General features: G+C 31.2%; 1 protein-coding gene across 1 annotated transcript; it reads left to right on the forward strand.

Annotated features, from left to right (window-relative positions):
• Positions 1-496: 496 nt before the first annotated feature.
• On the forward strand, positions 497-24437 carry LOC146530163 (uncharacterized). The gene is made up of 7 exons (XM_085200455.1): positions 497-637; positions 1340-1438; positions 9885-9972; positions 16944-17029; positions 18198-18305; positions 21862-21921; positions 23045-24437. The coding sequence occupies exons 2-7, from the start codon at positions 1340-1342 to the stop codon at positions 23129-23131; spliced, it is 528 nt and encodes a 175-aa protein (XP_085056581.1). The 5' UTR covers positions 497-637; the 3' UTR covers positions 23132-24437.
• The last annotated feature ends 2930 nt before the right edge of the window (positions 24438-27367 follow it).

Genomic DNA, 27367 nt, shown 5'->3' on the forward strand with positions numbered 1-27367 from the left:
TGACAGAGAGATAGGCAAACGAACGGATAACAAAGAGATCTTATAAGGGTTCTTTTTTCCTTAAAAAGTACGGAACCCTAAAAAAGTGAATATTTTTTATTTTCCCCATAAATTTATTTTTAAGCAAAGGTTTTGGAACCTTTTATTCAAACTATTCTGGGTATATATGGCCCACCCGCTTTTTCTCACCTTAGAACGCCCATGAGAACCTAAAGTTCAGATACTGCATTCTCTGCTTTTCGCCTGAATTCTGGACACTAGGTATTGAATAATGGAACTCATCTTAATAATAATATAAGACAGATTAATCCATTTAGAAAAAACCTTAAGACATAAAATAATTAAATGTATTTGAATACTTAACTAAACATACTATAATATAATTTTATGATTGATCTCCCAATATCAAAAGACTTTCATTGTTAAAAGTTTTACGAACTTCTTCAAACATTTTCTATAGCTAGTACAATTATGCCTTCGGGCTTTTACAGGTTTCAGTAAGCTCGCGGCCGCGATATCGGACGCACGTCCCGTCGGCGGGTTCTATAGAATAAATACGAGAAGCTCACCATAAGTGACTACTATCAACTATGCTATGTGACTCTGTTATTAAAACAGAACTATCAATAACTCGAAGGTAATCTTAATTTATATTTGATATTAGCCTTGCTATGAAAAATCTAAATAAAATATGTATTTTATAGAAAAAAATATTTTCTATGTGTAATTTTGTGTAAGCTATATAACTGTAAAGTTTCATTTATTCCGATTCAGTAGTTTTTGCATGATAGCGGAACAAATATCCATCCTATTAATCAAACAAATTTTCACATTTATTAGGATATAAATGAAAAATAGCCTATAGAAGTTATAATACGTATTTGACTTTTGCAAAATATTATATGTAGGTACTAGAAATTCAAACGCGGTTTCACTCGCTTAAACTTATTTTTATATTATAGCCAAACGATAATATTTTTTTTAAGTTTACATTTTTTAGTTAAAGTAATCCTCTAATACCTATAAGAATATGTATACAAGGTTTCATGATAATCGGTTGAGTCATTTGGGTGTGAAAGCGTGCCATACAAATTTACATTCACATAATTGGATAACTAACATTATAGCATTCAAACATTTAAGCATAAAGTTAAAGATTTATAGAAACTACCGTAAAAAATATGAAAAAACTTACTATAAGCAAATTTTAAGTATTGTTTACGATAGTTCTAGAAAATATAACATTATTAACTAAATTAAAATATAAATAAAGGTACCTATATTATTATTTTAAATGGCTAGTAATGAAACTATAAAAAATACATTTTAATTTACACAGATGAAAGCGTGGACAGCCCACGAGCAAGACACAACATTGCCTTGCTGCAGAACGCTGCACGTCAAACACGCAGCTTATGCAAGTGCCCTTTATACACTGGTAAGTAGCACTTTTTTTTAATTTTCTTAACAAATCAACCAATTTCGTTCTATATATTACATATTATATAATTTTATTAAGATATCCAATCATCTTTTATTGCCCCTAATTGTTAATCTATATGTTATTCGTACATAAATACATTATATATTTTTTGGAATTAGATATTCCTAATTATTGTACAATGTAGAAAAATATGCAATAAAATTGAACGCATTTATGTGATAAAGATAAGCAATAAACAATATACATTTCATAGCTTTGGTAATAGCTTCTCTCTGAATTCCTTAGGAATTAAGCATAAAGCTAAAAAAGATAATTTATAACATATATATGTGCTTTTCACAGTCATATTGCGTGCATATATTACCATAGAAATGTATATATTTATACGTTACCACATGAAAAAATGCGGTCGAACTATAATTTCCATATGAGATATGATAATTTTTAATTACCTCAAATAATTAAATTTCTACCTCAAATATTTCCAGAAAATATTAATGTTTTGTTTCATTATAAGTTTGATAAATGAACGCCTTAAAAAATAGGTCTTGTTTACAAACATTTTCAATATAACATAGAAAGTTTGTCCATTACAAGACCGACCGAACTCAATGTAAATACAAGTTATTAAAACAAACAACATTCTGGAAATACTAATAAGGGCAAAAGTTTTTCGATTACCGTTTTCTAATATCTAAATGCATAATCTCGTAATATGACAATCTTAAGATAACAAAATTTGTGTTTGAAGAAAAGACAAAACTCTGGCATAGGAAGACTTACTTTTCAAACTTTGCCACCAAAAGTCGTTACGTAAAAGGATGTGCCTACATTAAATTTAATTTACGTTCCAGATTCGTAAATTCCTTAGTCTTACTCTAATTCAATGGAAAATTTATGAACGAAGAAGAAAAAAAATGAGAGTATCCTTGTATATTAGGTACAATTAGTAAAAAAATATATTTTTTGAAATCATAAATCATGAAGAAATTACAAGTGCTAGGAATCTGAAATTTTGCATAGGAGTTATTTATAGGACATAGGTGCATGCTAAGACGGGAATTTACAATATTCGACTCCTAAAGGGTTGTTTTGGGGGTTAATATTTTGTATGAAACTTCGTTACTACAAGTGCTAGGAGTGTGAAATTTTGCATGGGACTTTCTTATAGAACGCAAGTGCTTACTTTGCACTTACTACTTTGAGAATTTGCAATATTCTTCTCCTGAGGGGATGAAATAGGGGTTGAAAGTTTGTATGGAAAAAAAATGAATTCGCCACTGATTTTTATAAGATTTGAAATTTAGACTCTTAAAAATATTTCATCGATATGTATTTCTTGGTTTATTAAGATTCACCCTCTAAACTGACAATATTTTCATAAATATATTTAATAAATATTCGTATAGTTCTAGCGGGCGAAGCCGCTCAAGTCCACCAGTAGAATTATAAATATCAAGTATCAACATTGGTCGTTATTTTTAATTCAATACAATCAAAAATCCTTATAGAAATTACGATAATGTAGACAAAAAAAAACATATTAAAAGTCATTAGCCCTATAGTTGTCAGTCATTTCTCTTTATGAAATGAATAATCATGTAGTTCAAGCAGGCGATGCCGCGAGCGGGCCGCTAGTAATTAATAAATTTATGTATAAATAATAAATAAATAGATACTTATTATTAACTTAAGAACTTATTAATTTGTTTTATAGTAAATTGTTGGAAATACATACGTCCATTTGTCATAACAGTTTCACGTTGAGATTATTTCAACTCCAGAACTACGTACGAGTATGTACCGGTTTAAACTTTGTAATGACGGTATACAACGACAAATTCATGATCAAAGTTGGAGAAGCCTGCATACATCTAAATGAAGTGAAGCTCAAATATACATATATTTATGTTAAATATGTACGTTATTTTTAGACCTTATGAAAGTTTACTTGGAGCTTATGGCTATGAATATGAGCGATAGTACGTAAGTATCATAATTTTGTGTATAATATTATAGTTTAGAACTAGCATTGTCAGTTGAGCATATTCATCTTGTCAACTTTCCGACACACACAATAGAGTTTCATTAATTAATCTAAATTTTCTAAATAAAAAATATACAAAAAAATAAATACTTTGAGTTACCACATAGTTAAGTTTCGGGAGCTTTTAAGGATATTTTTAAAAAGACTTTAAATTTATTCAGTTAAGTTTTTAATTAAATTTATAATTACTTATAATTGATTGATTATAAGCGACAGAATTGGATGATTTTAAACTTATTATAATGGTTTACATCTTTCATTTCAATTACATTGTCAGTTTCTAAGAATCTCTTAAGTTTTGGGAGATTTTACGAAATTACTTATTACTATGGTAAAAGTTTGCTGTTTACAAAAAAATATTAATATATTCCACATAGTCAAAAACAATATGTCTGCTTAATTTGAATGCTGCCCATCACTCAAAACTATACGGTGATAGATCATCCCGACAGGTTTTGTTTTCACTTTTAACTCAGTTTTTAACATTTTACAAAAATATAATTTAATAAAAAATGTATGTATTTACTAACAATGTCAACACTTCATTTTACAATTATGTAAAATGAAGTGTGTTCCGTTTGACGATGGTCGTAAATTAAATTTGCATTTACAGACTTGTTGCTTTTAATTGTTTTCATAGGTGGTTTTAAAAATTACAATATTTTTGACAACATTATTTAACAGTCTCTTACTCTGTATATAATAAGTAATGTCCAATACAATATTTATATATATATATATATGTAGAAGCATCAGAAGAGGCCTCAAAGCGGTCTTGGCTGTTTCTATTCATTTGTGGGCGTTGTAGCAACAGAGATGTTTAAATAAAAATCACACTTATATTCCACAATGTCTTATTACTCGTTAACATAACAGTTTTACAATAAATCTCACAAGATTAGCAAAATTACAATAGATTAGGAGCCAATAGGTTAATTGGTGAACATCTCACGCCATAGCTGTCAACCAATGACGTCTGCTATTACTGGTGGCTACACCTACTACCCTATTCGGGGTTACCCGCTCCATTTTAAATATTCTTCTAATATAATCCATTACATAAATGAATTAAAATCGAAACGCAACAATTGCGAAATTGTAATTAAAACTAATACATAGCAGCGCGCCGTCACGGCCGTCCTGCATCGTCACACGCCCTCGTGTGCATAGGTTCAATCTGTGAACAATAAACATAGTGCTTTGCAATACTTCCCGTTCGGTCTTCCTGACCACACAATATGTCCCCTTAGTGGACGTAACAGTGAACTCATAGTGATTACAATTTTATAAGTGTATTACAAATACTACGAAATGTTTCGTATAAGGCACACATAACAATCTTACAAATGTCACATCCGTTACTCAATATCACATAGGCTAACAGTCACACAGACAAGTCATTGCCACACAGGCCAGTCATTGCCACACAGGCCAGTCATTGCCACACAAGCTACTTTTTGCCACACAGGCCAGCCATTGCCACACAGGCTAGTACTTGCCACATAGGCTAGTCATTGCCACACAGGCCAGCTGCTGCCACACAGGCCAGCTGCTACCACACAGGCTACTCGTCGCCACACAGGCTACTCGTCGCCACACAGGCCACTCGTCGCCACACAGGCCACTCGTCGCCACACAGGCTACTCGTCGCCACACAGGCCACTCGTCCCCACACAGGCTACTCGTCGCCACACAGGCCACTCGTCGCCACACAGGCTAGTCGTTGCCACAAGGGCTAGTCGTTGCCACAAAGGCTAGTCGTTGCCACAAGGGCTAGTCGTTGCCACAAAGGCTAGTCGTTGCCACAAGGTCTAGCATTACCACAAAGGCTAGTTTTTCTAGTTTGCCAGTTCTTTTTTTTTTTGGTTTTTTTTTTGTTTGTTTTGTTTGTCTTAGCTTTGTTTGTTTGTCTTAGCCACACAGGCTACTACAGGGGTAAAAGGGGTATGTAACTATTTTACATGGCCGTCATCGGCACATTCTGACTTTATTTTGTTGCTTGCAATCTCCCGCACTACTACGTGCTACTAGAATTGAAAGCCAATTACTACGGGCTTACGGGCTCTTTTAAGAGTCTTTAAAATTTTGGATCAAGCTTGTTTTGGTTACATCACATAATCACCTACTTAATTCTTTAACTTTGCTTTACGTTTATCAAACTAAACCTTCTCAGAAGAAGCATTAGCTTCATTTGCTCGTGTCGATTACTCGATAATAAAATTCAAATCAAATTCATCCGTGGCTAATTACATTAAGTTTAGAGGCATAAAAACCTTTACTACTAACAATTCTAAAGGACTCGCCCTGGTTATCCTACTCATAATAGCTGCGCTAATGGCTAGCTGATTGTCAGGTAGTGCATCTTGCCATGACTTATTATTATCTATCTCGACAGAGCTGACTTTATTAAAGAGCATTCGGCAACAGAGCCGAAACAAAATGAAAACTTCTCACCAGATTCATCTAAGAACTGATCCATAGCTAGTTGAATGTAGCAAACATTCACCCATCGTTCAATCCGTTCACCGCTTGCCCCGGTATCCATACTGATACAGCGCAGTGCGATGTGGCCGCATTCACCACACGTGAAGCAAGTTGGAGTAATCACCTTCATCTGCACACCAACTTCCTTAGACTGTAGAGGTGAGGTAGTATCTGAAAACTCACAACGTAAATAAGAAATTGCTATTACAACCACTATTGCCACAACAATCACTGAGTACGTGACCCTGCTTGTCACAGTTATAGCATCGCTGTGATGATTCTATTAGTGGCTTTTTCACTTCCATAGTCGGAGTAGTCTTCTCACTAATCGGATGTCCTCTCTTTCTTTGAAAGAGACTGAAGCGAGCATTTCATTCCCAAGGCGTGTTATCATTTATAACATCATTAATTTGGTAATAATCTTAGCTGGCAGCTATCCTGCATGACATTCAATAGACATTATTTTCATACATGTTTATCCTCTAAATATTTCTGAACAGTGTAATAAGCTGCGCCCGACATACGCAGATAAACACTCGTCTTCCCTTGGACCACCATTGTGTAATCGCCATAAATTGCAGCTGGAGTCTCAACAGTATCAAATCTAGCTAAGAACAGATATTTTAATTGTGGCCATTTAAATCCGGGAAAAATTATATTGAGCAAATCAAGATGACGCCGATCCCTTGAGTACCTGAGCATTATAAAAGGCTTTTTCCCAGGTTCTCCTTTTACTAGTAAAACGGTGTCATCAGTAAAAGACACAATTTTTCAAAAGTTTATAGGTAAATTCAATATTAAAATAGTGTTGGTCCCAATATACTTCCCTGTGGAATGCCATATATGATAGGAAGGTTTATGCTGATATATTCTTCTATTTTAGTGCTTTGAATTTTATCCGTGAGATAGCTTTCGAATAGTTTGTGTTCATTACCCCTTACACCAAAATCACAGTTAGATTTTAACGAATCTATAATTCTTACAACTTCAATTTCATCAGTATCAAATAAAACGAACGACAGTTTGATGTTATCTATTTGTGGTTTTCCACTGATATTAGGACACCTATTTTTTTATCTTCTCGGCAAGATTTCCACCAATGCTGACGAAATATTCATGAACTATGTCAACTGAATCCTGCGGGAACTTGAATTCCGCATTAAATCAAAAGCGTTATTCTTATTGTCACGAATACTTAACTTATTTTTTAATACTTTTCATAATTCCTTATTATTTGATTTCGATCTCACAATCTCGAAGTTGACAAATTCTATCTTAACTCTTTTTGTGCCTTGCTCACTGTAATTATCATATCACTGCCAAAAATAAGTTTTTCTTGTAAACATATGTCACACCAAATGCGAACGTCGTGATCTGCAGCATCAGAACTAAACTTTCGTAACATTATTTTTTTAAATGTCAGATACTAATGGCTCCCGTAATATTTTGTTTCTGCATGTCAAAAATAAATTTTCAACTTCACATTTTTTTTACAATTTTCACATCTTGTTAAATTTTAACACTCTGTTCTGTATTTCGTTCCTTATTCGTTGCTGGTAATCCCACTTCTGATGTAGAAGCATCAGAAGAGGCCTCAAAGCGGTCTTGGCTGTTTCTATTCATTTGTGGGCGTTGTAGCAACAGAGATGTTTAAATAAAAATCACACTTATATTCCACAATGTCTTATTACTCGTTAACATAACAGTTTTACAATAAATCTCACAAGATTAGCAAAATTACAATAGATTAGGAGCCAATAGGTTAATTGGTGAACATCTCACGCCATAGCTGTCAACCAATGACGTCTGCTATTACTGGTGGCTACACCTACTACCCTATTCGGGGTTACCCGCTCCATTTTAAATATTCTTCTAATATAATCCATTACATAAATGAATTAAAATCGAAACGCAACAATTGCGAAATTGTAATTAAAACTAATACATAGCAGCGCGCCGTCATATATATATCAATCGGAGTGACATAATATAATGTTTTCCTGCTTATCTTCTTTCGTGTGGTACACCAAGACACATATAAAAAGTATAAATAGGTAATATACTAGGAAGGCAAAGCTCACACTACAAAATCTTATGTTACTAAAGTTGGAAGGTCTTATCTTACGGATCCCTATATTTACATACTAAACCTCCATAATCAGATGTGCGACGAATATGCAAATAAGCGTATATGGGGCATATGTCCTTCACCACCCCAAACATAGTTTACCCTCATCTCATTTGCACACAAATACTCGTCATTGTTATCTTAGTTTGCCAGATTAAAGGTTTTAAGAAAGGAAGTCGTCATGGCACAGCGAAATATTGGACTGTAGACGTGTCGGTCGTGGGATCAATGCCCATTCGGGGGAATGAATAATTTTTATTTCGTCGCTCTGGTGACCTAGGCTTCGATGCAGTCAGGTAAAAATAAAACACGACGTTGAATCATCTCGCCACTCCAAACAAATGAATGTATTGACGACAAGACTACATTTTCTCTGCTTACCGTTCTATATTCAGGATATAGAGTGAAGCTAGAAAAAAAAGAATACCCAGTATAAGTTGGGGTCGGGTATAAGATGTTATTTATTTAAAAAAAATAACAGTTAAATATCTCGCCAGCTGTTATCGTTCGCCGCGCCGCCCCGCATGGATCGCTTCCTGTGCAATCGAGAATAGTTATTTTTTTCTAGTTCTCTATTCAATAGCGCTCGCAAGTAAAAAATATTTTAACAATTTTATAACTTTTCGAATTTTTATAACTTTTGTATTCTATAAAGGTAAATTGTATATTCTAGTAGTTTAATTAAACAAGCAAATAAATATAAATACTTTGTTAGAAAACATACCTACATATAACATCCCAAGAGACACAGGTCCACTACGTTTTATTTTTATTCATATTCTAATAATGTACGTTTCCTATTCTATATAGACTAATAATATATCATATTTTAAAGAACATTTAAAAATTATTGTAATATGGAAATTGATTTAACTATACGAGTTGTAGCTTATTCTCGATTATCAAGAATGAATGATGAAAAAAAAACCAGTTATTAATACTTTTAATAAAATGTAACACGTAAATATTATGTATTTGTTATAACCATAGCTGAACGTTTAATTTTACGACTGAAATCCATTCTGTATATCTTTATTTGTATTCATTTATTGTAACTGTTATCTTAATTTGCTCGTAACTCGGTTCAATAAATTTCACAGCAGTTACTATGTGCTTAATATTTGTATAGTATTTAATTGTCAAACATTCTATCAATCAGTAAACTAAGAATATAATTTTATTAATATTATTAGACAAGGGAAGAAATTTTGTTTAAGGTTAGTTCCATTTCCGCTGCATTCTATAGGCATTGTCTGTTGAGTAGCGGAATTCAACGCCACGCTTTGCCTCGACACCAGACCGAAGTAATGGAAACATAAATTTTAATAAATACTTCATTTCGTCGAGTGGGAATCGAACCCACACTTTCAGTTAGCCACACTTAGTGCCCCTACGCCATAACTGGCCTCAATCATTATCATAATCAATTATGAAATTACAAAATATTTGAGAAGCTGAATAATTGTAATAAATTATTCAAAATTTATTAAGAGTAACTTTTTATCATAAGTAATGTTTCATCATACATTAAATTCTTCAGTGATTTGGATAAGAATACTTCATTCACATATAAAGTAAATTTATTCTTTTTAATCTGAAGTCTGTCATCTAACACCGAAACGCTTTTAGTCGGGCAGTCAAACTAAACGGGTTTTTTTCTAACATCATTATTTACAAATCTTTAAAAAAATAATTATATATGGAATAACCATTTTTTTTTGTTTTAAACATGTTGTTTGTATATTCCTTCAAAATACATTTATCTTTTTATTTTGTTTCAGAATATATCGATTTTCGTGGTGCTGTTATATAGTTGGAGGATCGGCGTAAATGCCAAAAAGTATAAAGACCTCGACGATGTTTATTACGGTAAGTACACTTTGAGTATTGATATTATTTGTGTTTCTCAAATAAAAGAAATAGAAGTCGTGATGATGCGCCTCAATGTCTGATTGTTAGCGACGGTTTTTATGAATTATTCTTATTTCAGCACTACTTTCTCCATTGCTTGTGGCCTACTTAATACGTAATATCTATAAAATAAGGCAGAAAGTGGAGAACGGAGTATTTTAACACTAGGATCTTTTACTTTTCTGCTCCTATTTCTTCTAATGTATAACAGTCTATGAATACGAGAAATACAGAAAGAGTTCTTTATATATATAATATTGACAAGTTTAATTTCTAAAGCAGTAACTATATTGTAATATATCAAGATAAAAAGTCTATTATTTTTATAAGTCAAACTGAAGCTTTTTAGGAAAAAAGCTAATCTATATGGCTAATTTCATTCCATTTCCTAATTTTCGATTGAATTATAGATTGGGCAAGTGTTTATATATTTGGAACCAAAGGCGAAAAGTAATTATTTTGTGATTTTTTAAGTGTTATTATAAAAAAAATATATTAGTGGGCTTGAACCCGCGCCTCTTGGCAAAAGTCCAAGCGCTCAGCCAGTTACGGCTTTATTGAATACTAGCAGACCCGCGAACTTCGTATCGCCTAACAGTCGATTTTTTTAAATATGTATTCTGCTATTAGCGACACCGGGTCAGCTAGTAAGATAAAAAAAATAAAAACTTAAATCATTTTTAATTCTTATAATATTCATTAAAAATTATAATAAAAATAACAATTTCCAATATCTTATTATGATGCCTACTTATTATATTTTATTTTATTTTTACTTATTCTAAATTCAGTTTCATTTTCATTGTAGTACTTTATGGTACACGTTATTTTTTGTTTGGTTATCTGGCGCGTAAACAAACATAGCAGATGGTTTTCCAACACGGGAACAGGCAACATACAACAGATCATGCGAGAAACATGAGTTTTCTATATTAATACCACAAACACTTAATAACTGCCCCTGGGATTTGTTTATAGTCATTGCGAAAGCAAGCCGTACTGGAAACTGCTGTCTTTTATGCTCGAATGGTATGTCAGTCGAAATCATTGGGATGCCCCGCATCATCAAAAAGTCTTCTCCTTTATACTTTCCTTTCAATATGATTGCTTCTATTACGTTATTCATTATTTTTTTATCGCTAATCGTATGCCGTTACAAAGTTTCAGTTGGTTAATATTTCGCAACATTATAACTACACATCCAAGCTTTAATTGAAGGTTGTGAGGCAGCAATCCTAGCTAATCAAGTGAATTTAAAAATTCCGGTGGATAGTTCACGACATCATCTTCATTAGTTGCCGTATCAACTGACATATGTGTCCTTATTTTGCCAGGAATGCCATCGTGTGTTTGGCAGCCAGTAAAGCTCTTTCGCTCAACCAATTATGGAATAAATAATCAGCAACATTTCAGCAACATTTGGAAGCACTTTATGAATGAGTTCATCTTTTGATTACGTTAACTGACAAAAACAATCAGGAAAGGTTATGCAGCCAGTCAGCGCATATATAGGAAGTTTGCCATTACCAATATCAATGAGTTGTTTAGAGAATATGTATCCAGATTGATCATTTTGCAACATGACACGCATATTCTTGCTTAAATGTAATACCTTGACATGTTTCCACAATTTGGAGGACTTTAAACATGAATTCAGTTCATCAGCTTGCATTGAACGTGGAACCACTGGCAATCCTGCTCCTTATAATAAAATCATTGCGCCACCAAATTGATTGGCAAACTGAGTTTTTACAATAACCTTACAATATTGGCAAGCTGAGTTCATAGGTCCAATAGCAACACAGGTGTAGGCACTGCTGGCATCAATTGATATATCGTAACAAAAAGCAACTCGATTCAAATTTGCACAATTATCATATCAGTCAACTATCGTGCCCACGTTCATTGCAATCTTCACGTTCTGGGCAGTACGATTAGATTCTTCTGCCTAAATTTGTCCACCGCCTTATAGAAGGCATATTTAGTAAGTCACAAATACACAACACTTTATTAATTTTATAAAATTTGTGGCTTTTAAATTTAGTAATATAGACGCACAATGAGACGTTTACATTTCAATTGACATCTTACCATAGAAATATTGACAAATATTGACATTAATAGATTGAGATCCCAGGGCTCCCAGACCTTCATCATTTTAACAAAGCTGAAATTTTGAGGATTGATAGTCTAATATGTACTTATGACTCTCTAACTTAAAAAACCATCAGAGATAGTGTCAACTTAAAGCACACTTCCAGTTGCGTTAAAGTAGAAAGTCTCTTTTTTTTCATTTATTTATGTACCACACAAGAAAGAAAGTACAGAAAACTTATGATAACAGAAAAAATGTGTACAATGGATAACTTATCTCTAACAGAGATCTCTACCAGAAACCCTTGAATGTAAGGGGATGTTAAAAGAAATGATTCGGGTGCGGTATTTTAATATAATGTTAATAATAATAATAAAGCTACATACAAATATACATAATATTAATCAATATTACTATACCTACATAAATATATACAATGACATAAAAGAGTTGAAACAGAAAAAGAAAATTAATAAAAAAAAGACAAAGCGACTACTAAAGATTCTAATTGAGTTTTAGAAATGTTGTTTTAATTTGATTTTAATAGTATTTAAAGATGGATTGCCCGACAGTATAGAGTTAGGTAGTATGTTCCATAAGCGTACTGCTTGAACTGTGAAGGATTTTTCATATAAAGAGGTATTAAGTATAGGGCACTCAAGTTTTCTTAGAGTTACACATGAATGTACAAGTCTTTCACTTGGAAGTGTCAAATGAAAACGCTCCCTTAAGTAAGGAAGAGAGTTTTTATATATGTTTTAAAGTTAAAAATGTATACTTCACATTCTTCCACGTGGACCTTTACTTCTGCCAGACGTCATAAAGGTTCTTTAAAATTGGGGCAAATTACATTAAAGTAAATCTAAAATTTAAAATATATTTCCTATAATCCTTTTCTGTGAAAACGGTAAAACTCTGGAATATGATTGCTTCAGACATTCGTCACTCCAAATCCCTACTTATATTCAAAAGTCGTCTAAGTATTTTCTTTCCTTACAATAATTATGTATTTATTTATTTGCAATACAGTATGTATGAATGTATATATGTATGTATATATGTATATATGTGTATATCTATATGTATGTGTCTATATGTATTATGTATTGTATGTATAGGTTTTATATTTATTAAGTTTACGTAAGCTTTGCACCACATTTTGCCCTCACTCTTAGATGTATCCTATCCTTGGTTTAGTTGCCTGGAAGAGATCACTTTTAGTGATAAGGCCGCCTTTGTGCATTTTATGTCCTAATACATTCATCGTAAGTAATTATTGTAAATGTGCAATAAAGACTTTTATTATTATTATAATTTTTTTTTGTTGTGGTTGATATTTATAATACGGTACTTTTTCAGTTATAAAGTTGTATTGGAACGCTAGATTTTGATGTATAATGGCCGCTACTTGGTCGTGACGATGTTTATAGTCGCTCTGGGCTATAGACTTACAGGCACCGGTTATATGCTGTATTGTTTCTGAACTACTGTGGCAATGCCTGCAGATATCTAAAATGTTTGGTTTTCGGATTATATATTTCAAATAATTCTTTGTCTCTATTACTTGGTCTTGTATGGCAAGAATAAAACCTTCTGTCTCAGGGAAAAGATCACCTCGCTTCAGCCAAGCGTTCGACGTAGTTAAGTCGACATGTGGCTGTTGTAAGTCATGGCGATGTTCTTCCGTGCAGAGATTTCTGGTTCCATTCTGCTATTTTATCACTGTTTAGAGTTATGTTTTCATTGATTTGTTTATTTCTATCTTGAAGGTTAAGTGGTGTCAAGTGTTTGTCAGCTGTTACAATGAATTTGTGCAAAATTGATTTCTCTGATTGTACATAAAAAAATTCCTTAATGATGCGATTTGGCTATTATGTAAATTGGTAATATCAATAATACCTCTGCCTCCTTCTACTCTGGGGAGAGTAAGTTATTATTATTATTATTATATTATTTACGGACTATTTCAAGACCCCTCTAGCCCCAGACCCTAAGCAACCATATCAATCCGATGGCTTTATCATTTTCCCAAAAAGCGATTTACCGTTATTTTTCTCTACCTCTGTAAGGATCCCATTTTCATGTTAGTGAGTAAGCATACTATCTTAACTACATGTAAGACTATTAGTCCTCAAAATTTCAGCTTTGCTAAAATGACGTCGGTCTGGCGGCTCTGGGATCTTGGGCTATAATATTTATACGATATAACGTCACTCAATTTTGTCTTCCAGGAATCCAGCTACTAACATTTAAACTTTATAGTAGGGTATTAAAGTCCAAATTGACTTTTAAGTAGATATTAATACGAATCTTTTGTATGGGAATATAGAAAAGTCATGTTTTTGGACCTTTTCTGGTAATTTTTTATTTTTTTCTGTCCGTTAGAACCATCCTCGTACTTCAAGGAATATTATAAAAAAAGAATTAGCGAAATCGGTTCAGCTGCTCTCGAGATTTGCGCTTAGCAACACATTCAGCGATTAATTTTTATAAAAAAGAAGATATTTCGTATATTTTATTGATATTATAAAATTACTTTTGCCTCGTTCCAGAGTGAGGTAATAAAAATATTAAATATTTAATTTCTTCAAGTAGGACTCGAACTCAGAACCTGTCGTGTATATAGTCGCGTGCTTGTGCCACTGCGCCACAACGGGCCTAAAAATTATAAGAATGTAACATTTTTTTTCTGTAATACACATATATGTTACCGATTTATGGATTTTTTTAAAAATTTTTATTTGAATATATTTACTTAAATTTATATCATTTGGTGTTGAACCATTTTAAATAATAATTATGGTATTACGTAAACGCCAAAACAAATGTTTATTACGTAGAATAATTTATTTTAAGACGACTGACGAATTATATGTAATAAAGTTTAGCTGGGTGACTGGGGTTCCACATTGGATCCAATTTTTTTTTATGTCAACAGAAAATGTTCATCACGTTGAATAACTTTTCCTAATTCGTTGTATTGATATCTCTTATAGATTAGGCGGGCTGCTAGGGTCTCACATCAGGTATTCGGACTATCAAAATAAATTATAGCCTATATGTTGCCGAAGACTAATAGCTATGCAACAAAAGAAGTTTCATTTAAATCTGTCCAGTAGTTTTTGAGTTAAAGAGTCACAACAGACAGACAGACAAGAATTCCAAAAATCATATTTTTACCTTCTATTAGTTGTATTAAGTCCCCCTGAAGTGTTTTTTTTAGTTTATATTCAATGTACAGATTTTACCCCCCTTACAGTTTTATTATATATATATAGATATATAGATTTGAACATTTACATTGACTAAACACCGTGTAATTATGCATATTTTAATTTTCCAATATTGGTATAAAAAAATCGAGGTTGGTATTTTACAGTATAAAGTACCGTAAAAAAATAAAAAATACACATATATTTAAATTATATAAAAATAAAATTTTAATAGTAAGTTCATATTTCAAGTTATTTTATATAATAAATAAACTTAAATATTATTAATTAATAGATATTAGATACACACAGACACATGTTCCCTAAAACTACATATTACGTAGATATTATTATCGTACCAAATATTATCTAATTAAGCCATAACATCAATAACTGTCCTCAACAGTCAGCTGTCGACTTTGCATAATCCAACTATAAATCTGCTAAACCATATTTTGGAAGCTTGAAACTTTCGATCAAAGTTTTAGAAGGAAACTTTAAATTTACTAAAAGAAATTTAACTTTTATATATATTCCCGTGGCATCTTATAAATTGTAAAACTATTGAAATAATTGTCATGGGAACAAATTTCATTTTTTCTGTGTTCCAAGGGACCTAAATATTTTATATTCATTTTAGTTTGATAAATCCACGCGATCTCAAGATAAATAGTATTGACAGATGAACAAACGGACAACAGAGTAATCATATGAGGGTTCCAATTTTTCCTTCTGAAGTACGGAACCCTAAAAAAGATAACATGCATCGATGTTGCGAATCGCAAAACCGAAATCGGATGTAATCATGCTAAAAATTTATTCATCTTCACGCTGCATCGCAGACTTAGCAGGGTAGGCAGAGGGAACCTGGGAACCTATTGTTCCTTAATAAGTCATTATCCTCTTTCCGCCAAATTTTGAGGCATTGCAGATTGAATGAAAATGTTAAATATTTCCGATTTTTAGGTATTTCCGATTATAATTCACCTCTCTCCGCATAAGAACCTCTCAACCGCAGTACAATAGCTTCTCGTGAGCCTTAAATTCTTAGCTTTAATATAAAACAAATGATTTTTTAAACCAATGCAATTAACTACGAGATTGAAACTAATTTCATGATATATTTTCTCAAACCGGCGAAGAAAATAGCTCCAGGCTATCGTCGTGATCGATTTTGCTCGATTTGTTGGCGTACTTCAGAATCGATTACGTGATGTAGTAACAGACTATTTACCTTATGCTCGTCCCTTGTACGTGTACATAAAAGATGTCCACCTTATTTGATTTATTTGGATAACTAAATTTACTATTACTTTTTATAGCAATTTAGTCTCAATATTTATTTATTTGATATTTGATATTGCCTAATAAAATTGTAAAAAAAATACAGAATAAAGATAACGTAGTGAAATAGCTGAAAGGCCGTTGTGGCTTAGTGGAACAGCGTCTAATTTTTAATGCAATAGTTATTAAGTTGATCCTCTCTTGGAGGAATTAATTATTTTTATTTCTCTCTTTCCTTATTAAATTGCGGAGATCGTTGTTGGAGTGTTTTGACACTAAGTTCTCGAAAAGTAAAAATGAAAGAAATTATATAACTGATTAATCTTTATTTGTTTCAGGTGTACAGATAGCATATTTCGCCATTATTGGCACGCAAATGTTTATGATCGTGCTCAGCATATTCCTATTTTACGGGATTTATAAAGTAAGTATAATTTTATAGCTCGCTGGTTATCCGTTATGAAATTTGCATATAATATTTGAGCTGAGGAAAACAGTTTTGGATGAAATATTAAAGTTCCATTTTTCCTTGAACGGTGATGACTTCAACATATTTCTTTGCACGGATATCTTCTTTCTTTTCTGACGTACTCCAAAAAACTAAGTTTACATTATTTAATTTTTGAGTATATCAGCTAAGACAATATTGAAGCCTCTATTTTAGCTCGCATATAAATAACTTTTTGACAATACAAGAGTTTATGAAATAACGACTTTTCATACTTTATTATTTCATCCATCCACGTTTGTGAAAAAAAATACGTGATGATACTTTAGACTATAAATCCTTAGACTTAGTTTTATTCTTCACATGGGTAACTGGGTAACGTCAAGCCAGGTTTTATGGCGACTCTCATTCAATTTTACAACTTTATCATGCTGTTACAGCATTACATCAGTTATAAAAAGCTTAACTTAATAGATGACCTAGCGATCATAAATTCTACGAATATTAGACCAGTTCATAATTTTTTCTCTTCTAGTAAACGTTTCATTTATTTTAAACTTTTTTATTTTTTTAATCGTTGTACTTCTAAAGAGAGAGAACTCTTAGGAGAACAACAAGCGCCTATAAAAATAAACATTATATGAACGAAATTAAGGTGATTTATTGAAGTTTGCATTGTTTTTAAACTGTATCTTAAAATAATAATAACAGTATAAGAACTTAGCCCTCTACGACTGACGTGGCTTAATTTTTACAATTATACTGACGTAGTCCGACGTAGAGGAGACACCTTTTCAACAGCAAATATATTTATAGAATTAACTTATGGAGCAATTTTATTTCATTTTTTATATATTTATAAGATCACTAGTATATTTTTTACGATACATTTATTTTAAATAAAGAAAACAATGTGTATTTTCAATATTAAACTATGTTAATTGACTTTACATAAATCACTATATGAATATCTTCTTTAACATTAATGACAAAAATAAAAATACAATACAACCCAGCGTGAAGCTGATTTTTAATTTTAATCTATCACTATCTGACATGTTAAATATAATTTTATGAAGTTTAAAATTATTAAAGTTTAAATGATGTCGGAAAGATTCCAATTAAAAAAAGTAATTTCTTTCAGGAAAATGTAGCGTTCCTCGTTCCGTGGGTGCTAGGCTGCATGACATTTATGGCATTGGAAGCTATGGCCATGGTATATTCTAATATACTACGGGATCACGTCAACAAAGTAAATATATATGTTTTTTATATTTTTTTACACTTTTCATCGTACGGAAAAGAGAAAATTATAATGGTATTCTCAACTTTACGTTTATTTTAAATTCAATTGATAATAAGCGAATCACGAGAATGTTCCTAAAATACATTCCGGTCTCATTAAGACACTTCTCTTTCCCACTTTCCGCCAAATAGAGGCTTTGCGTGTTGAATGGTGGGCGAAATAGTGGTGGGTATGGGTGAAGAAATGAAAATTATTAATTTTTGCTCTGATAAGGAGGCAAAATTAAAAAAAAAAAAATTAATCACATATCGTTTACATACATATACCACAATCGAGTCGAATCCGTTTGCCATTTCATATTTTGACATTTCAATTTTCATTTAATCTGCTTAAGCCAAATACTCGTAAATTGACTTTATATCTACCGAACAAACCCAGCTGTCATGTCATTAATATTTATAGCATATTATTGTGGAAAATTGATTGACATACAATAAATATATTGACCAATCCTATATCAATTGCTTGAAAAAATCATCAAACAATTCTATTTTGAAATATTTCTGATACTAATAATTCGCTCTTTCAAAAGATGTGTAAATTTGTAATTTCTTACTATTTCATATTCGATGACATAAACTGAATTGATTTATGGCCTTAACTCATCAACTTTCAATCTATCCCTGGTCAATTTATTCGTAAGTTAAGTACTTTTTTTATTAAAAAATATATATTTTCAATATCAAAATTCTCATATTAAAATATTAAATATTTCATTTCCTCAAATGGGAATCGAGCTCACGACCTGTCGCCTCCACAGTCGCACGCTTGTGCGCAACTAGTCTCATGGATAAATAGTTTTCTTATAGAAGTTAGTAGCTAGTAGTACCAGTAACCAAGTAAGCATGGCTCTATCAGTGTAGAGTGTATTACTACAGCGACTGTAGTTGTGCGTTGTAGTTGTGCGTACCAAGCAGCTGATAGAACTGGTGCCAAACCTATTATATCCTATTATATCGTAATTTAACCTATTATATCGTAGCGAAACGTTCTAAAAGAGGAATTAACGAAGTAGAGAGTGATGGAGCTCGCCTTCATACTTTAAACTAAGTAAGTTTATTGTAAAGAAATTTAAACATATACAAATGTATGAAAAACAATTACTTACTAAATATTTTAAAAAAAATTGTAAAAGCTTTTCATAAAATTTATCGCTATGTGTAATTGCTGAATAATGTCAGCTATTACAACACATCAATGTCAAGTCTTCGGAAGTCATTATCACCTTGTCCTTAGTGATATTGATCAAAAAGTAATTTGGCCTTGAAACTTCTATCCAGTACTACAGAATATGCCGATGGAAGTTACGGTTTTCTCGAACGTCCGGTAAAAATTAATATTTTAACCATTTATATTTATTTACTTATAAGCTGCAGAAGTAAAAGATATTTTTTTCACATAAACGCCATATTTTGAATGACCAGACCGAGTGAATTTACCAAATCGCCAACAATGTGTTAATGTAGAGTTCAGATATTCTTATTTCTCCATTGCTTCAAATGATAAATCAACTTATTATTAGAAGTTTCTTAATACGTATTGAATAATATTAGTTCTTTGATTCCTAAAATTAAGGCCGTCGTAGCGCAGCGGCACAAGGGTGTGACTGTAACGCGACGGTTGTGGGTTCGATCCCCACTCGAGGAAGTGAAATATTTATTTACGTTTATATTTCCATTTCTTCGCTCTGGTGTCGAGGCAAAGCACGGCGTTGAATTCTCCCACTCAACACGCGATGCCTCCGGAATTCGGCAGAAAGACGAGAACGGAGTGTCTTAACAATAAGTTTCCCCTCTGCCTACCCTGCTGTGTGCGGGATACAGCGTGAAGCTGATTCCTAAAATAACCTTCAAATTTGTCTTTTTTACTTTTTGTAAAAATATAAAAAGTTAAAAAAAAGGATAAATTAGATTAAAAATATGTAAAAAATTGGCACATGGACATATGCCAAGCGATAATCAAAATAGTGTTTTAATTCGATATACGGTTATGTAACTACGAGTATATCGGTTTTCCATTAGCTGATGAGTAATATAAACTTTTACGGAGGTAATAGCTGGTGAGGTGTACCATAATTACTTAAGCTATAAAACTGTTATACAGCTGTGTAGAAACTCCATTATAGTTTTAATATTGATAATAAATTTATTTGGAGGTACTGTTTAATCTATTGGAATTTTGTTATAGAGCCATCTTTGAAAACTTATTTTATGTTTTATATTGGTGCAATTATTACTCTATTACCATGGAATATGTTAGATATAAATACTTTATTAAATTCAAATTAAAAATTAAGTAATAGAGGCAAGGCGCGGCGTTAAGTTCCGTCACTCAACATACAATGCCTTCAGAAAGTGAAAAGTAGGCAGCGGAGGACATTAGGCTCTCTCTGCCTACCCTGCTACATGCGGGTTAAAGCGTGAAGCTGAAAAAAAAGAAGCAATTAAAATCTTGTATTTAATTTTTTGTATTTACAAAATTTTTAAAAGATATTTATGATCTAAGAATAATAGCCAATTGATGTCACTTGTTACTTACAGCACAGCGTACCATTCGGAATCAAATACGAGAGATTCACGTTAGTCTTTACATTCAAAATAATGAGCTCGTTACATTTAATGAGACTGTTCAGATTCCGTTGTAGTACGAATTTAAAGGCCACCGCGTGTACTTTGAATATCAAAGGAATTAAGCATCATATATTTTTATAAAAATATTGTCCAATTTTTAATTTGAAACTTGGTGAAATTTAGTATCTTTTTTGGTACGTAATTGGGTATATTTTTATTATTTTATGTCTCGCATGAGATTTGCGCTACATTTATCAAAGAATAATATGAAAATTGTTTATTTAATAGTTCGTTGCTTATTTTTAATAGCAACTCTATTTAAGAAGTCAAATGAAATTGTATTGGAGTGGGAGTTCGAATTCTATTTAGATAAAAAATTAAAACATAATTGGTTCCTCGATTTGGTTATGAATATTGGTTATAATAAAATGATACTGTGGATTCAGTAGGTTTCTGTAAATTTTGAAAACATAAACGATAGCTCAATAAATTCAAGAAATGAGTAGAAATTAGAAGATAACATGATTATCATCAACTTGCATTTCGTTATTTTTCTAGAATATTGTTTAGAATAAGATTACCAGCTCGTTACTGAATCATTCTTACATTTAAATAATACTTATTATAACTATATAACATAAATATCTGTTGTCAATATGTTAGTATCTCTATATGTATGTATAAAACACGTAGTGTTTCAAATAAGTATCAACAGGGCCATAACATTAAGAAGTAGTAGAAGAAGCACAGTATCCATTAAGAAGTAATCAATTGTTCTTTTCCAACGTCAACGTTTAATTTAATAAAATAGCAGAAAAGCCGTGTCAATTTTGCAAAATAACTTGACCTTTTCGACTTTTGACATATCATCATCCTTGAAATATAAATTGTAGCACGGAATTATTATAAAGAATAATATCGTTTTGTTTCAGCAATTCGACGCGATGTGCAAAGCGGAAATATCATTTTTAATACCGAGAATATTCTTGAATGTAAGTATACCATTAATTTGTGCTCGGATCTTCATTTCAGAGAAAGATAATTTTCCTTCCTTTACGGTAATATTCTCGAACTTTCGCCATTTTATTTGTATAATATTATCTTAGCTACAAGGTATTAACTTGGGGTAAAAGTTAAAATAATAAAACTAATTTTATAATGTTAACTTAGAGACAAAGAAACATTAACTTAAATAGTTTTTGGTAAGAACATTTTAACAGAACATTTGTAATCGGATTTTCATGAAATAATTGAAAGAGTATGACAAAAACATGCTTTAATATCTATATTTCGTGGAAAATATATGTTATATACATATATTTATAATTTTTAATTCCTTTGGATAAAATCTTAATTTTATAGTTCATATCATTGTTCCGCGGTGAAAACAGCACCAAAATGGTTTTAGATTCAATTCTCATTAAGCAAACATTTATTATTTGGAAAACTGCCCTTTACTTTGGGCTTATTATTTTTTATTCATTAAATATTAGGGGCCATGACTGGCATTACGAGTACATTGTGAAAGTATATTGCTTTTCTAGGTTTGGTTGGCATCGATGTAATTACACCATTTATTTTTCTATTAATCGTTATTTTTTACAAAAAAATTTTATGCTACGATTTTACTAATATTAATGATCGGGCCGAACATCTCAGGCCGAATAAAAAAGTAGATTAGTTAGATTATAATAACAAATAATCGAATATCACCTTAATTACCTCCCTTTTGCTGGTCCTAATGCATAGTTATTAATAAATGTAACGTTATTCTTTGCTATCTGTAATTATAATGGATTATTTACAAAAGGCTATATAATAATTTGTTTGACATAGATAATGATCTAACTATATAAATAACGACTAATAGTTATTTATATAATTTATTTACTTTTATTAATAGGGAATATAAACTTATATTATACTAAATAATATAGAATATAAGTTATTGCTTTTCATATTTCCTAATAAAAATAAATAAATACCATAATAATAATAAATAAATGTTCAGTTATAAATAAAGAAAATGAATATTATAAAATTTACTTAAGTTTTAGCTATAGCAAGTTATTTAGAAATTATCTATTGAAATCCTAAAACTAATAATATTTACAGTGTCTATGCATATGGTGTGTACTGCGACTCTATCACCTCCTAAGAGTTGGAGTGACTTGGAAGGGATCAGCTGCTATCGAACTGTGACTAATGCCGCAAGAGGTCCGGACAGGCTCTCCTAGCCGTCCTCCTTGCGAGACTAGCCTTCTGCTAGGGGGGGCCGAGAGCGACACAGATGCAAGTCTACATTCGGTATGACGATGTATAGTAGAAGTTTTACTGTAACGGACGAAAGATGAGAAAAATAAATATTATCAATTATTAATTTATTAGTGAGCTAAAAAAGTGTACGATATATGTTTTCCGATTTAAAATATTTGATTTTATGTATTTTAAATTTAAGGGATTATTTATTTTATTGCGTTTTATAACGTAAAATAATAATAATAATTCAGTATCTACGAAAAAAACTATTGTATTAATTTCTAGCATTGTACAGTTGCAACTAACATAAGAAAAAAATATTTATGAATATGATATACTGCTCTGATGTGGGTATAACTGAAAAAGCAGTAAAGTATTTTAAAATTAAAAGTCAGGTGAAAATGAATTAAAATTTAATTACTATCAAAATCTACTCTACTATAATTCACCCATTTGCTTCAATAATGACATACTCATTATTAACTTATTTAAACGTCATCAGTATAACGTCATTAATGTACCAAATGAGCGACGGATCACTTATGTTTTAAAATATTTACAAATAGTATTTTCTTCAATATGAATTAATATAATTCACTTATTTTACGCCATATTTTAAAGTGTTATTTATATAGGTCCCATTTTCAAACTTATGTATATTTTTCACTATAAAAAACTTCTTTATAATTGAATACAAGTTTTCACCTTCATCTATTTATTAAAAAAAATGTACTATATTAAAAAAAATACTTTTATTACATTATTAAAGTAGAAAATTATTTTTTTATAAAATCAAATATAAAGTGTATATGATGTTAAATATGAATTGTAAATTAGTTATTAAATTGTAAATACGAGACTTGAAGATATCAAAGGGAAATTGTTCAAAGGAATTCTTTTAGAAATATTTGGAGTGAATTAAAACATCAAGAGGACGAAAAGTGAGACATATTCGTTGTTGTAATAAAGCTTGCTTATGCGAATGTAAATATAGCTGTAGAGAAAAAATACGCAAAAGTACTGTAAATATAATAAATAAATAATAAACGTATATTGAACTCGTATGTGGCATGACAATGTTAATAACGTGTTTTTTCTTTATTAAATAAAAAGTATATTTTTATTAAAATCATTCTTATTGCAATTTATGCCTCTTCTACATTGTTTTCTGAAATTTTACTATTTTAATTGTATATGCCAAGTCACAGTCATGTTTAAAGAGTAAATAAAATATTATTGAATGTTATAATTTTGTTTTTATTTTACATTAATCGGTCCATTGTACTGTTCAAAAGAATATTATTCGTTTCAAGTCTGAATATTTAACCAAATATTAAAATTTTAGAAGCCTTCGTGGTGCAGTGGGTTCCATTCCCACTTGGAGAAATAATTATTTAAATTATTTTCATTTCTCCGCTCTGATAGACCCTTCGGTTGACGGTTCCCTTGGCCTACGCTGCTATGCGAAGAAGAAGTTGAAGCTGTTGTTTTATGTAATAAATATAGAAAATAACTATTCAGTAATTTATATATCAACAATAATCCGCTAATATAATATTAATAAAATAAATTAATATTTATAGTTAACTATAAAAGTAGACCATTCCATATATTTTATTTTCATTTTATAATCAACGGCAATTTAAAAAATTAAAAACTATTAGGTACTTCGTCCACATCTGGTAAATGCTATTGATCCATATAACCAATGAAGAGACTATTGGAACATCTTAAGGTCCTTTATCGTCAGCAATTCAGACGGCAAAGCCGGATCCCTGATCAATTCACGATTCACTGGTTTAGATCCGTGTTAGATGAGATTGTAAGTTCTAACGTCAGACGTCTAACGGTGTCTTTGACAATCTTACAAGATTAGCCATCAAAAAAAAAAACCTTTTTAAAAATAATTTTTCTACATGTTTGTTTTTTCTCGTGATATTTTACAAATAAAGCCCTTTCATTTGATACTCATATTAGGTGAGTTGTGCAAAAATTTGTAATCCGCCATTTTGTTGCGACGACCATTTTGGATTAACAACAATATTAATTATATGTGATTTCAAAGTCATCAGAACTGAAGTCAGTAATGAAGTAAGTCCAATTTCAGTTTAATCGGACCCTATGATCTACCCCGCTATGGACTAAATTCTCTCTGTATAACTCTCTGTACAGGATCAACGCTGAAATTAAAAAACCTATCAATATACATAAGGCAGCCGTGGCGCAGACGCACTTTGAATGCAAACGAGAAAACGACTCTCTCTTTGAAGAATGAAATTGTTCATATTTTCATTCCCCTACTTCGGTTACGTTGAGTTCCGCCACTCAATTCATTACTCGATCATTAGGTTCCCAGGTTCTCTCTGGCTACCTTGCTGTGTGCGGAATTTAGCATGAAGCTTAAAAAATTATATACGTATATGTTTTCATACTTCTACAATATATAGATACAATACTGAATTTTAATTGGTTTAAAATAAAATAATAAATATATAAATAAATAAACGCTAAATACAAATTTAGCTTTACTCAGCACTGTTTAGTTAAAAAGACAATTCAAATTTAAATATTCAAATATCATACAAGAATTGGCATTCTTTCAGTTATAGTTTTCTTTAATCATCTAAATATATAACATTTAAGAAATAAAAATGAATTGAATTAGTAATAAGTATAAATGGTCGACTCATTAGTATGCCGACAGTTAATGGATTCATTTGAAGTCGAATGAAGCCACATAAAACTCATTTCAATGTTATATACTCTTTTTATGGTAATTTTCTTGAAATTTTCTTTTAATATGAAATATTTTTATACTTAAGTATGAAATCATATTATATCTTTATTATAAGAAATAATTTGTGGTTGCTTATTACTCATTTTAAGGATACCCAGACGAACTGAAAAATATTACTCTGCGTTTTCCTTTCTGCCAAAACAGAAGTATTGTGTAAAATAAAAATTCATTAAAATTTGTGCCGTTAATGATTGTTTGTGATTTGTACTTATTACCGTCAATTTATTAACTTTTAGTTAGGTTGATTAATACAAGCTGAAAAAAAAATTTTTTAGGGTTCCGTACTTCAAAAGGTAAAAACGGCACCCCTATAGATAGATAGATATTGAGATCCCTTGAAGCACATAAAAAACTTAACTTCTAAATCAACGCAATCCAAAGATACGATACTATAAATGTAGGGATATGTGCGAACATATCGAGTTCTCTCTAGGACTGTCATCAGATGGATTGCCACGTATTTAGAAGTCCTTGGAATAAACATTTGGGTCAGGCGAATAATTGCTCGGATATCGTGAATAAAGTTCATTAGACCCGAGAATAGAGTCGTTACTGGAGAGCTATTGGGGATGATCGTCTAAATTAATTATCAGCCATGAGCTGTATTTTTCACTTAATATACTAATAGCATAAATTAGAAAAAAAACGATTTATATGAATTTTGCTTATTGTATTTCACAATCTTTAGTGATCATTTTCATCACATTTCGTATATATTTCATATATAGGTTTTGGGTTGGAACCCCACTTGGGGAATGAATTATTATTTATTAATATTTTAATTTCTTCGCTCTGGCATCAAGGCAAAGGCCCAGCGTTGAGATCCGCCCCTCAATACGCATCGCCTCGAAAAATTCCGTGGAAAGTGGGTAACGGAGTGTTTTAATACTAGCTTCCCTCTGCCTAAGCTTTTATGTGCGCGATACAGTATGAACCTGATTTCGAAAATATTAATTAATTCTTACTTATATTTATTATTTTATATCTTTAATTATATTTAATTTTATTTAGTTTTAGATTTAACATAAAAGTCAATATTATTACATAATTTCATGTTTTTACGCAGGTTCATGAAAACCACTACCTACTATGGAAACATTTACATTATACTAGTTCATATACCCATGTTCCAACTGTACAAATATTTGAGACGGTTAAGTCAAAAGCAAGGTATTAGTTTCTGCAAACTAACAAGATTTGCCTGAATACTGCCATAAAAGGATTTGATACTATCATTTATTATAAGTATTTATAATAAATATTATATAACTTACAAAATAAATCAGCTTCACGCTGTATCCCGTACACAGCAGGGTAGGCAGAGGGAACCTAGTGTTACGTCACTCCGTTCTCCACTTTCTGCCGAATTCTGGAGATATTGC

The sequence above is a fragment of the Heliconius melpomene genome, chromosome 17, assembly GCF_056956725.1.
Source record: "Heliconius melpomene rosina isolate 202511_hmr_F chromosome 17, ASM5695672v1, whole genome shotgun sequence".
NCBI classification, from domain to species: Eukaryota; Metazoa; Arthropoda; class Insecta; order Lepidoptera; family Nymphalidae; genus Heliconius; species Heliconius melpomene.